Source organism: Protopterus annectens, chromosome 16.part0 (genome assembly GCF_019279795.1).
Source record: "Protopterus annectens isolate FY-2018-M chromosome 16.part0, PAN1.0, whole genome shotgun sequence".
Lineage (NCBI taxonomy): Eukaryota > Metazoa > Chordata > Ceratodontiformes > Protopteridae > Protopterus > Protopterus annectens.
The window spans coordinates 143,869,895-143,883,005 of NC_056750.1; the positions used below are offsets into that span (position 1 = coordinate 143,869,895).

Below are 13,111 nucleotides of genomic sequence, written 5' to 3' on the forward strand. Positions count from 1 at the left end.
TTTTGACCTGATAAGGCTGCTTCTCTTTGATAGTTCAACCCCCCCTTCTCTTAGACTGGGTTCCTTTCTCTTTTCGACTTTCTCTTTTTCTTCCAGATTGGTGTCTTATCACTTCAGACTCTTGAGTTCTTTCTTTCATCCATTAGGGCTATTTCACAGTATCAGAGTCTGTCCCTCCTTTTTTTTAGGGATTCCTCAACCTCCTCCAGAACAACTTCCTCATTTCGTGAAGGTTGTAGGGTCCCTGGTGAACCAAGGAACTATTCAACCCCCTTTTTAAGTCAAGGTGGTGATGAATTTAATACACACTTTTACGGAGATGTGGTTGATTCCCCTGGGATCCTGATGGTTGATGGGGGTTACCCAAGTGCAGGGGCTGTTATTAATTTTGATGTTTATCCTAATGGTGTTACATGTCCAGGTATTATTAATGAGGAGATTAACAACTCACATTTAAATGGATGGGGGGAGCCTATGATCCTTTAACACTAGGAGATTTTTGTAAAATTGTGAATAACAGTATAAATGATTTTAAAATCTACAATTACTCTACTAAAGTAGTTGAAGCAGCCCATGCTGACCTTTTAGCGAAAGGATTTACTTTTGCGCCTGCAAGGAGGGGAAACCTTGCCGATACTTTGATTGATTTAAAATGTTTTACTCGCAAATTAAATCTTAAAGTTTGGTTCCATGGCAAAGGGGGAAATGATTCAAGTGAGGGTAGAAGTGGTATGTTAACTAAACCTAGTACCTGTAATCCCCCTCTGAATAATTCCATCCGGCTTTATGAGAGAACTTGTGAGAAGGAAATAAGACAACATTTTAAATATTCCCAAGTTGAAAATTATTAGTAATTTGACTAGTAGTGAATTGGAATTATTGAATGAGTTTTATTAAGGATAAAACAGTGCGCATAATGAAACCCGATAAGGGAAGTGGGGTAGTGTTGATGAATAAGATTGAATATTTAAATAAAATGAATTCCTTGCTTATGGATGGGACCTATGAGGAAAGTTCCCTAAATGAGATCCATATAGCATATAGGAGGATTGATTTGGCCCTGGATGATATGGTATTCCAGGGCCAAATTAGTGTGGATGAATATAATTATATGAAGAATGACTACCCTTTGATACCCAATATTTTCAGAATACTGAAAACCCACAAGGGCCTTGCAAATTTGAAATTTCAGCCCATTGTGGATGGGCATAGATCTAAAACCTGTTTTATGAGCAGATTTATAGATCATTGTCTACAAAAAGGATTGCAAAAGTTTGTGTATATCACCAGAGATTCATGGCATTTCTTAAAGAAATTGGAAGAAATAAAATGGGAGCCGGGATTGATTATGGTGACAGTGGATGTTGTCAATTTGTTTAGCATTATACCACATTATGAGGGTATTTTGTGGTTAGAAGTTCAGTTAACTAAAACTCATATGTATGATCAGGATACCATTAACAAGATTACTGCCTTAATGGATTTAGTTTTGAGTAATAATTATATCCACTTTGAAGGGCAGTATTTTAAACGGGCAACAGGAGTAGCTATGGGGGCTGCTTGTGCCCCCATTTTTGCAAATTTTGTAATGTCCTATTGGGAACAGGAATATTTAATTATTAGTGATTATTGGCCCAAAATTGTACATTACACTAGATTTTTAAATGATTCATTTCTGTTGTGGAAGGGCAGTAAACAAGAACTTGAGTAATTTTTAAGTTATATCAACAATACTGTGGAATTTTTTAAATTTTACCCACCATTTCAGCGAAGAAAAAATTACATATTTAGATATAGAGTTAAATGTTGACAGGGTTAAAGGCCTCCTATATTCCAGGATATATAGAAAACCAACTTTTTGAATTCCTATTTGGAATTTAGGAGTTGGCACCCTTTACATCAAAAAAGATCTATAATTAAAGGTCACTTAATAAGAGCTGCCAGGATGGTTAGTCAGGATGAACAATTTCAGGATGAAGTTTGTTTTATTGTCACCATGTTTTCTAGAAGGGGTTATCCCCAGGACCTGTTGCAAGAATTAACCAGAGAAGTGACTGGAAAAAGGTATAAAGGTATATATAGGCCTATTTTAGGTGGACCTTTTAGACCAGGAGTTGGGCAGGCCTTGAGCATTAACCTTAATTCTCTGAGGTGTGATTCTGTTGCAAGGTTTATAACCACTTACAATCTGGATGCAGAAGGTGTAGCTAAGGCTATTGTAGACAATTGGGAGATTTTAGGATTCAACCTGCATGTTGAATCCAAAGTGGGAAAGGGTCTCCCCAAGATAGTTTTTAGAAAAGATAGGTCCCTTAAAAATTTGTTCGAGTCCAAAAAGGATTACATACATGGTTATTTGAATCGACCCAAAGGGAATTTCAAATGTGGGAGGTATAATTATTGTGGCCACATTTTGGAAACTGGGGATCAGTTCAAATTGAATGGCAACAATATTATTTTTATTAAAGGGTATTACAATTGAAGTAGTGTTAATGTTGTCTTCCTGGCCAAATGTCAAATGTGTCCTGTGTTTTACGTAGGAAAGACCTCTAGAACATTTAAGATTTGAGTAAGTGAACATATTTACGATATAAAGAAGGGAAGAATTACTAATGCCCTATTTAGACATCTTAAGGACAATGGGACACATATTTTCAAGTTTTTGATCATAGACCATGTAGTAAAGGATCCTCAAGGAAAAATGGTTGATTTGCATTTGGATGCCAGTGAATTGAGATGGCAGCTAAGGTTGGATGCTACTCAATATCCTGGAATTAATGAGGCGGTCAACATTGCTTGTATTTTAAAATTGAAGCATATAATGGGTTAAATGTTTTTTCCTGTACCATTTAAGTACATTATTGAATTGTATATAGTTAATTATATGTTGTTCTTAAGTAATTTTAACTTTTTCAAAGTATATGTGTGTATTCATCTTTTTTGTTAGTTCATACACAACCTTGGTTGTATGTATTTTTGAGGTTAATTAGGTTGTTTTTAGTAATTTATTAATGAGATATCATGTGACACTGTTAAGAAAAGGGTATTTAAGGGCTGGGTTTTTATAGTGCATTTGTTCTGAGGAAGTCTCTAGTAGGAGAAAAAAGCGCTTAACCGAAACTGAATAAAGTTTATTTCTTGGAGTTCATAACGTATTCCTTGTCTCGTCTGATTTGGAGCTGTGGTCTGTTGTGTCTTTGGTAGTTCTGAAGTTTTATTCTTTGTATTGCTTGCTCTTCAAACCCCGTTTCCTCTTTTGCTCCCCCAGACTTTTCTGGAGTCTTTGTATCTGAAAGATGCTTACCTTCATATCCCTACGTACCCTCTTTTTAGGAAGTTTTTACATTTCTGTTTTTCTTCCTTTCATTTTCAGTTCTGTGCTTCGCCCCAAGGTTATTCACAAAATGCCTAGCTGTTGTGATTACTTTCTGCAGGCTCCAAGGCATTTAAATTTTTCCTTCTCAAGATGACTTGTGCTTTTTCTAAAGTCTGTGGAACCTTTCTCACAGGTTTGCCTAGGGGTCTATGCATTGTGCTAAACAAAAGTGACTTTGCCTCCATTTTAGGCCACAGCTTCTGCAGAGGTTAAATTCATTTCTTTGAAGGTGCTGTTTCCCTAATATTCCAGCCATAGGGAACACTTCCTACATTGTGAGAATGTGTACCATCTGTTGAAATTCTGCTTTGACAAGCTAAGATTTGTTAGAAAAATTTCACAACCTTTTTTTTTTAACTGGAGAAAGAAACAAAAAATGCTATGCTAAATGAAATAAGCCCTTCTTTCTAATCGTTCTAAGGCAAAGGCTTTTTACTACACTGCTTGCTGCTTTCATAGCTTTTGCATGTGCTACCAGATGAATGGAGGTGTTGGGCACCACTCCAGATGTGCCCTCCAGTACATGTATGATGGCCTTGGTGATTCCCTTTGTGTTCACTAGAAGCCTTGGCCCACAGCATCTTTTCCTGTCTCTGCAAGTACAGATAGAGTACCTATGGGATGTTCAACCTGGGCAGCTAATAACTTCATGATAACAATAGCACAAGTCGAAATCTACCTTTGCGCCAACAGACTGGAAAAAATGCATGGATTTTGTTGTAGTGCAAAGAATAATTAAATAATATAGAGCTGCATGCTGGTTATGGCATGTCAGGGGAGCAGCTGTAAACTTGAAAAGAGTGGTGCATTTATGCAGTGACTGCAGTTTAAGCACAGTAGTTCTTAAGTGGCAACGTCTAATGTAAGGTGCAAACAGAAAGAGAATAAGAGAACTAGAGACAAGCTTCAGTGTTCTAAAGTGCCTGCAAGAGGTTGTGTGAGGGACGGGGAAGGTTTAACTGGACGGCGTCGTGAAGGTCTGCTCAGGATTGCATAATAACATAGACTTTGACATATATATATATATATATATATATATATATATATATATATATATATATAAATAAGGATTCACTTCAGATGATCGAGTTTCTGAAATCTCGAAACTCATATGATCGAGACTATATGTTCGAGTTTTCAGAAACTCAGTCATCAGAAATGAACATAAAAAAAAAAAAACACATTTACAGATGTTTTTGCAGGGGGGCAAGCCCCCCCTGCACCACCCATATCCCCCTACTTAAGTATACTAACTCCGAGATCTTCTTCCACTTCTGCAGACACTGCGGAACGGGAGATTTCCCTTTTCCCCGCTGTAGCACAATCTCAGAGTTCGTATATTTAAGTAGCAGGGGTGCAGGCGGCTTGCCCCCCTGCAGAATACCTCACTTAAGGTATTCACACAATTTATTTAACCCCCCCCTTCAGACTCGATCATATGGTCTCGACTATATGAGTTTCGAGATTTCAGAAACTCGATCATCTGAAGTGAACCTATATATATATATATATATATATATATATATATATATATATATATATAAATAGATATATATCGTCCACCTGATCTGCCCATTTCTGATCATTTTCTGATCATTTTCAGATCTCATTTAACAAAACACTTGATCTGATGTCAGTTCTCATTCTTTCCTTAACTGTTGGGCTCTGATCCAATCTTTGGATCCAACTCAGCCATTAGTAAATTTCGTAGTGACCAAAAAGCTCTCAGGCTCCTCCGTTACTCATAATTGACCAACCCCTGACATACTCCAGTTCTCATTTGCCGCTTTTCGCAAAAAGTCGTGGTCAGCTTGAGCTTGTATTAAAATAAGTGATTCTCAGATTCTAATGGGCCATTACTAAACTCAGCCATTGAGAGCACACCACTGCTTAGCCCTTAAACAATTATACTGGCTTGAACTTTCACAGTTCTTCTTTTATAATCACTTCACATTTGCCCACAAAATCATATACTATCCAGATAAAATCCTTGCAATAAAACATTTCCTACATCCCTACTCCAGTAATGGGGTACTACGCTCCAGTAACAAACTTCTCTTCAAGGTAACAAATGCCAACAACACAGCTGGAGCATCCCTTTACTCAAATTTCATAGCTAAAAATGGAACACTGTGCCCACAAACATTCCTGTAATATCCTCTCCATCACATTTTAAAAAAATCATTAAAAACTTAGACAATTACATGACCAGGTATCATTTAGATAAGTCCTGGCTAACAAACTTCACTACCTGCATCCCCAGTTTTAAGTTATTTTCTCCCAATACTGAAATCTGACTTTTCTTATTAACAGTCTCTAGCTCTTGTTCTAATTATTCTGTCTTATATTCTGTCTTCCTTTCTATAATCCCTCGAAAACTTTCTGTTGTATCTCATCTCTGAACAGTTACGTACTATACAGTTAAGCTGCTTATCAGTGATCAGACTTATTATTGTAATTGTAAAGTTTGGATATTTATTATGTTATTGTTGTTTGTGGAGCTTTTCTGCCCGGACCTCCGCTGAAAAAGGAGTTGTGTCCAGTCAGACTTATCCCAGTAACCAAATGTAAAACAAATAAATAAATTAAATAAAATACATTATTAAAACTCCTGGTAACCAAAAAGCTCTTGAGCTTTTCCTTTACCCATAGTGCACCAACCCAACATACCCCAGATCTCATTTGCCGTTTTTCCCAAAAAGACATGGTCAACCGAAGCTCTCAAGCTTGTATAAAGATATGTGATTTTTTTTCTTGATATTTTTTCTCCTTAACATATAGATATATATTTTTTCTTACCCTTTACATAGTATGTATTTTTCTTTTACCATCGTTAACTTTTCCCCATAAACTCCTTGGTACATGCTAGCGTAGTTCTAAATACCATTGTTGGTATTTTTCCTTTTTCTTTTTACTGAGTTAAAAAAAAACTTTCTCTATTTCTTTCTCTTTTGCGAGTCATCATGTTTGATAAAGGATCTGCTGGCTTTAAAAAGTCTCAAAATTGTGGGCATAAATTACCTCTTTCTGATGCCCACTTTTTATGTGTTTATTGTTTAGGCCATCATCACTTACAAGAGGATTTTTCTATCTGTAAAAGGTTAAACCTGAGGGCAATAGCAGATAGGAAAAATAAACTGATTTAAAAGGCTTGTTCCCATCTTCATTTGGAGAGGCTTTTGCTGAGGCTCAGTCCCCCAAGACTAAGACTAAAGAGACCTTGACTAAGTCTCCAAGACCTTCTACTTCTTCAGCGCCTTCCTTGGAACTGCCAAAATAAAACAACTAGTTCGGATCTGAAAGCCACTCGGATCCAGTCCCCTTCAGATCCGACGAGTAAATCTTCAGATCCCACTTCTTCGGATCCGAAGACACTGCTGAGAACAAGATAATCTCCAGATTTGATTTTAATGTCTGCTAGGGTCCCATCTCCGTTTCTAGAGAGACATCATTCCAGGTCCACATCCCTTGCCTCACCTTGTTCTTCCAGAAGTCTAACTGAGGAAGATATGGACAGAATGATGAGAAAATTCCTCTCAGTGCAGATACAGATAGGTGTTCTTCCAGCAACTACCATCTCTGGTCAAGGAGTCCATCCTTCCATCCATTACACCACCATTGTCTGCTCCTTCTCTAATTCCGGTTGTTTCAGAGTCCCTGGATTCGAACCTTATTGAGCTCTCTGGCTCTGATCCAAAGATACTATTATCTTTGGATCTGAAGTCTACTCTGAGTGTACCTGCACCAACTTCTTCGGATCCAGATGACTCTGTAAGCCAAAGATGCCTTGGCAGGTCCGAGGTGTTAAGAGTTGACTCTCTGGTTTTCAGAGCCATCTGTATCCCTTGCAGCTTTGGTATTGGATAGCTGGGCTCAGACTTCTGCCTCGGGGAGGCTGCTCTTTGAGCAGAGGGAGGCAGTGGTCCAGAAGCCCACCTTCTTGGAGCCGATGTCTTCCTTCTTTCAGAAGACATCTGCCATCGAGGTAGTGAAGAGATTGTTTTCTGTTCAGACAGGATGGATGGAGACATCTCGCTCAGCTGTCCCATCTGGTTCCCAGATGTCTCTGCTCTTACAGCCACATCATTCTACTCAACAGAGACAGCCAGCTCAAAACTATCCAGATCCCCCAACAGGGTCTTAAAGTCTCTTCTGACACTTCACCAGAGCATCCCACCAAAGAAGTTTGTCAAAAGAGGAAGTGTGAGAGAGGCACTTGGTCTCTCCACAACAGTCATCACTGAGGATACTGATTTTCGATGAAGGATAAGGGTCCCCATGATCACCTCCGGAAGACATCTTATTTAGAGACATTTTCAAGATCTTTAAACAGAAAGGTGGTTGGTCCTCCAGCAACCCTTCACCGAAGGAATCAGTATTTCTGGAAGCCTTCGAAGCTGGCCTGTCCTACCTCCTTAGTTACTCCACCTGCCAATGAACTCATTGATTTGGTCTCTAGGTAGGAGTTTAAGGAACTTGACACAGTTGAGACAGTCCCTAAGAGGCCTGATTGGATTCTAGCTCCACCTGTCAGGAAAGAATTTTGTATTAAGGCGATGCCCGTGGATGCTTTGGACATGGTGGTGGCCACCAAAAAGGAACTTGGTGAACAAACTTCATCTGTTCATCCCCCTAACAGGGAGTCTACGGCGATGGACAGATTTGGGAAGTGTGTTTGTGTCAGCAACCTTTGTTCTTAGGTCACTGAACTGTTAGGCACATTTTACTAGGCTACAAGGGGATCTGATCAAGGATCTTTCAAATTTTCCTTTCAGGGACCATTACTACTGAGGCTCAGTCTTCTATTGCCTCTCATTTGGCTACTGTACAAGTCTATTTTAAATTCGTCCATGAGGCTTATCTAGTATGCAGCCGAAGGTGCCTCAAAGGTGCCTCAAGAACAGCGGGTTCAGGCATATCCATTAGGAGGCATGTCTGGATGTGCTTATGTGACTTTGCAGAGCCCTTCAAGTCCTTGTTTGTCAATCCTCCCTTTGATAGCAGCTCATTATTTGGCCCAAAAGTGAAGGACACACTCTCCAGGTGTGAAAAGGATGGAAAGACTCTCTCTGCAGTGGGTGTACATGTATCAACCCCCCCCCCATCTTAACTAGGAATTAACGAGATAGTTGGAACATGTGGTTCAGAATGTCTCAGGGTCCTTTGCAGGACATACGTGGAGATAGTTCCCCTAGGGGCACTGGGGAGAACTCTAATGGACGACAACACCCCCATATCAGAGGAGGCGTGCAAAACTAGGGGTCCAGAGATTCTATCTCTGATGGACCTTACCTTCGCTCCTGAAAGGAGGCCCGATTGTCCACCTCTGGAGGCATTCGGGGTCGACTATCCCTGCACCAGAGAGCCTGGCTAAGATATAGCAAGAGATACTCGAGTGCAGAGGATTATTTCCAGAGGTTATATAATTCCCTTTTCCCTTCCACCTCCATCTGTATGCAAAATTCCCGATGTTCCAGCCAGTCAGAGGAAAGCAGCAGCATTAGAAATGCAAAAGCTGCTAGAAAAGAGAGTAATCCAGGAGGTCCCACCACACCAGGTAGAATCCGGAACTTCCTCAAGATTCTTTTTAGTGCCAAAGAAAACAGGGGGCTGGAGACCAATTTTGGATCTCAACATTGTGAACAAGTTAATTCAATGTACAAAGTTTTGGATTGTCACAGTTCAGTGCATTCTACCTTTCATGGGCAAGGATGACTGGATGTACTCGACAGTCCTTCAGGATGCATACTCTTACATAAAGATGAATAGACAATCCAGAAGGTATTTATGCTTCCGGCTGGGAGCCAGTCATTGTCAGTTCAGAACACTGCCTTTTGGCCTCACCACAGTCCACAGGGCATTCGCCAAATGCATGGCAGTGGTAGCAGCTCACCTGAGACTACAGGGATTCAACATGTTTCCATATCTAGATGACTGGCTCATTACTGCCCCGATCAGGCATCTACTAATGAGCAATAGATCACATTCTTCAGATTTGTTCACATCTAGGGATAACCATAAATTACGAGAAGTCTCAGCTACAACCACCTCAAACCTTAGAATTCATAGGAGCAGTGCTCAACATGATATCAATGACAGCGTCCCTTCCTCTCTGAAGAGTACAGATTCCAGGTCAGGAAATTAATTCGCAGTACCAAAATTTCAACCCGCTTATCCTTCAAGCCTTGGGGTCAACGTCAGCTGCCTTAATTTTAGTTCCTCTAGCAAGATGTTATATGAGAATTCTCCAATGGGTGCTAGCAACACAATAGTCTTTTCCTTACCAGTGCATGTCCGCTCAGATGAGAATCATTCAAGCATGCAAGAGATGTCTCTGGTGGTGTATTCAGTCAGATCAAGTTCTACAAGGCTGGCCTGTCATTCTCCTTCAACCCAAGGCTATGGTGACCACAAACGCTTCCCTGATTTTGTGTGTGTGTGTATGGGGGGGGGGGGGTTCCTAGGATTTCCCCTGAAGAGACCAATTTGCATATCAGTGTCCTAAAGATGAGAGCAGTGCTCTTAGCATTGCAGGCCTTCCAGGATGCTGTTCCTTTAGGGACAGTTGCGATTCAAACAGACAGTATGCCAGTAGTTTGGTACATCAGCAAACAAGGAGGAACCATATCTTTTCCCTTGTGTCAAGAAGCACTCAGAGTGTGGCAGTGGGCAATCTCCTCCAACCACTTTCTCATAGCAACACACATTCTGGGGAAGTATAACGTGATAGCAGACAAACTGAACAGGTCCATTCTTCTACCTCACAAGCGGTCTCTCAAAGTGAAAGTGAAATTATTTTCCATCAATGGGACCAACCTTGCTGCGATCTTTCTGCTTCTCCCCTAATAAACAAAACGGCTATTTTGCCCAACCCCCCCCCCCCCCCGAGGGATGCTCTTCTCCACAGTTGGCCCCCCAGCCTGTTTTATGCTTACCCACCAATTCCCATAATTCCAGACTTCCTGCAGAAAGCTGCCAGATTGAAGAGTAAGGTCATCCTCATTGGACCTTACTGGCTTTGACAGATGTGGTTCCCTTTCCTATGGCCTCCTCTACTTTACCAGCCTTGGATTGTGGATCTGACTCCAGGCCTCCAGTCTCACCTGGCAGGTGTAATTCATCCGGATATCTCAAACCTCAAGCTGACAGCATGGTTTCTCCAATTCCATTAATAGTCAGACAACCTATGCTGTCTTCCTCCATCCATTTTATTCTTTTATCTTCCCATCAGCTTTCTACAAGAAGACTTTACACAAGTAAATGGACAAGGTTCATTTGATGGGCACAATAAAAACACACTGACCCCTTCTCAGCTCCTGTGCATAGCATACTTGAATTTTGGCATCAGTTTTCAGTGAGGGAGCCAGATGCTCCACAATTAAAGTTCTGATCGCAGCAGCCATTAATTTTCATGTTGGATTTGACAATTCTTCTGTGGCCTCTTCTAAACTTTGTAAGCATTTTTTGAAAGGCACACTCCTGCTAGGACCCCTGTACAAAGATCTTACTCCTCCATGGGATTTGAACTTGGTACTGCAGGCCTTAATTCATTCTCCCTTTGAAGTAGCAGTTAAATGCGATATTCGGTTTCTGACCTGGCAAACGATTTTTCGAATGTCCATTACTTCTGCTAGAAGAATTTCAGAACTTCAGGCATTGTCCTCTAAACCTTCCTGCTTGATCTTTCATAAGGATAGAGTCGCATTACGTACCAGTGCTTCTTTCCTTCTTAAGGTGGTGTCAGAATCCAGTATCAACTAGTCCATTAATTTGCAGTTTCTTTAAATTTACAAACAAAGGTGACCATACACTGCATCTAGTAGATGTTCATAAACAGTTATGTTTTTACTTATATAGAACAAAAGAAATTAGAAAAAAACAGATCAGTTATTTGTGTCCTTTGCAGATGTTAAATTTGAGAAACCCAGTTGCAAAGGTAACCTTAGTCGGATGGCTGATGGGTTGCATATTATTCATCTACAACAAGTTGGGTGTAACCTTACCAAAACCTTCAAGACCCCATTCAGCTAGGTCCATGGCAACTTCTTCAGTATTTCTATCTAGAGCTTCCATGGACAACAAATATGCAGCTGCAACCTGAGCCAGTCCTCATACTGTTATTACTCCTTACAAACGGGATCTGGTCTTGAGGGGAAGAGCAGCCCTTGGCTGTGCTGTGCTCTTCAATATATTTCCTTAGAGCCCACCTGGGATTTTATGTAGCTGGGAGATTGTCCCAGCAGTTGAGGATAGAATGAAAATTGACAACATCAGATAAGGAAGTTCTGTACTTACCATAATGTTCCATCTCTGTTGCCCATTTTCATTCTTCCTCAACTTCCCACCCACCAACCCCCCCAACCCTTATTATGGTAGGCTTCTGGAAGAACTAGATATTATAAGGACACCACTGTCTGTAATGTTAATCTCCAAATATAGTTTCTTCTGTAGGATACTTATCTATACATGTATGTATTAGTATGTCCAGTTTTAGGTAAATCAGCAGACAAGATTGGGAGTATGTTAGGGTTTGGTATGTTATGGGTAAGGGAGGAGCTTGAGAGCTTTTTGGTTACCAAGAGCTTTAGTAACGGCCGAGCTGGATACAAGAATCAGAGCCAAACCCAACAGCTGAGGAAAAATGAAAATGAACAACGCAGATGGAATGTTATGGTAAGTACATAACTTCTTTTTTTGTCACTTCCATAATAATTGCTTTTTAGTAAACTGATACATGCTTGAATTCTTTCCTGTTTTGTACTGTTATACCTTTTCAGAAATGTTAGTTATTCACCACATGGTCTGCAAAGTAATACAACTGATATGAATAGGTCTGCCCTTATTAATTAATTGGACTTAGGCTGCAGGCATTAAGACCACTCATCAATGCAAACTTTATTTATTACTTATTTATTGCATTTGTTGACCGGGAAAGTCCATCTGCAGTGGTGGTACTGCGGTAACGTTGTCGCCTCACAGTAAGACGCTGTCCGGTTCGATTCTCAGCTAGAGCGTCTTCTGTATGGAGACGTGCGTGAATGGGTGTACCTTAGTTGAAGGTTGTGCATCAGGGTTGGCAACTCGGCACATAAAAATCTTCTGCCAATCATTAGAGTTTCGCTGTGGCGACCCCTAACTGGGAAAAGCCAAAAGACACAACAAGACACAACGTTGACCAGGAAAGTCCACTGGGCCATAAAGTGCCCATTTTCAGTGGAGGCCACATACAATGCCATATATACAGTTTGTTAGACAAAAAACACACATATATCAATAATAGCAGATTACAACTACCTAGGAGTTTGGTTAAACAAAGAAAAGGGAATATATTTGAGTAAACCTAGCTACTGGCTGTACAGTGTGATTGTTGAGATAGGAAGAGGCACTGAAGTCGTCCTGAAAATATCAATTGTCAGTTTATTTGCGTGAGGGAAGAGTGGAGGGTTAGCTGCTAAGGAGATAAAGGAGATGGTGTAGGTGGTGGAAAGGGAAGAAGAGAGCAAAGGTGGGTGTAGAGCAGGGAGAGATAAAGGTCAGAATGTAGGAAAGTGACCAGGTTGCTGAGCAGTTCCTGTTTCATATTGCATTGTACCATCTTCTCTGTCCTGATCTGAGGGTTTACTGAGCAGCTCCTGTTTCATATTGCATTGTACCATCTTCTCTGTCCTGATCTGAGGGTAGCCAAGATAAAGAAAAAATATATTTGAAAAAAAAAGACCTGCTTGAGCAAGGTGG

General features: G+C 40.4%; 1 protein-coding gene across 1 annotated transcript in view; it reads left to right on the top strand.

Moving 5' to 3' along the window:
• LIG3 (DNA ligase 3) overlaps positions 1–13,111 on the top strand; it is a 1,243,614-nt gene that overhangs the window by 8,143 nt on the left and 1,222,360 nt on the right. Inside the window, exons 3-4 of the mRNA XM_044058542.1 lie at positions 1,245–1,272; positions 7,404–7,438. Of these exons, the coding sequence (XP_043914477.1) occupies positions 1,245–1,272; positions 7,404–7,438 (63 nt within the window). The remainder of the gene's footprint in view (positions 1–1,244; positions 1,273–7,403; positions 7,439–13,111) is intronic.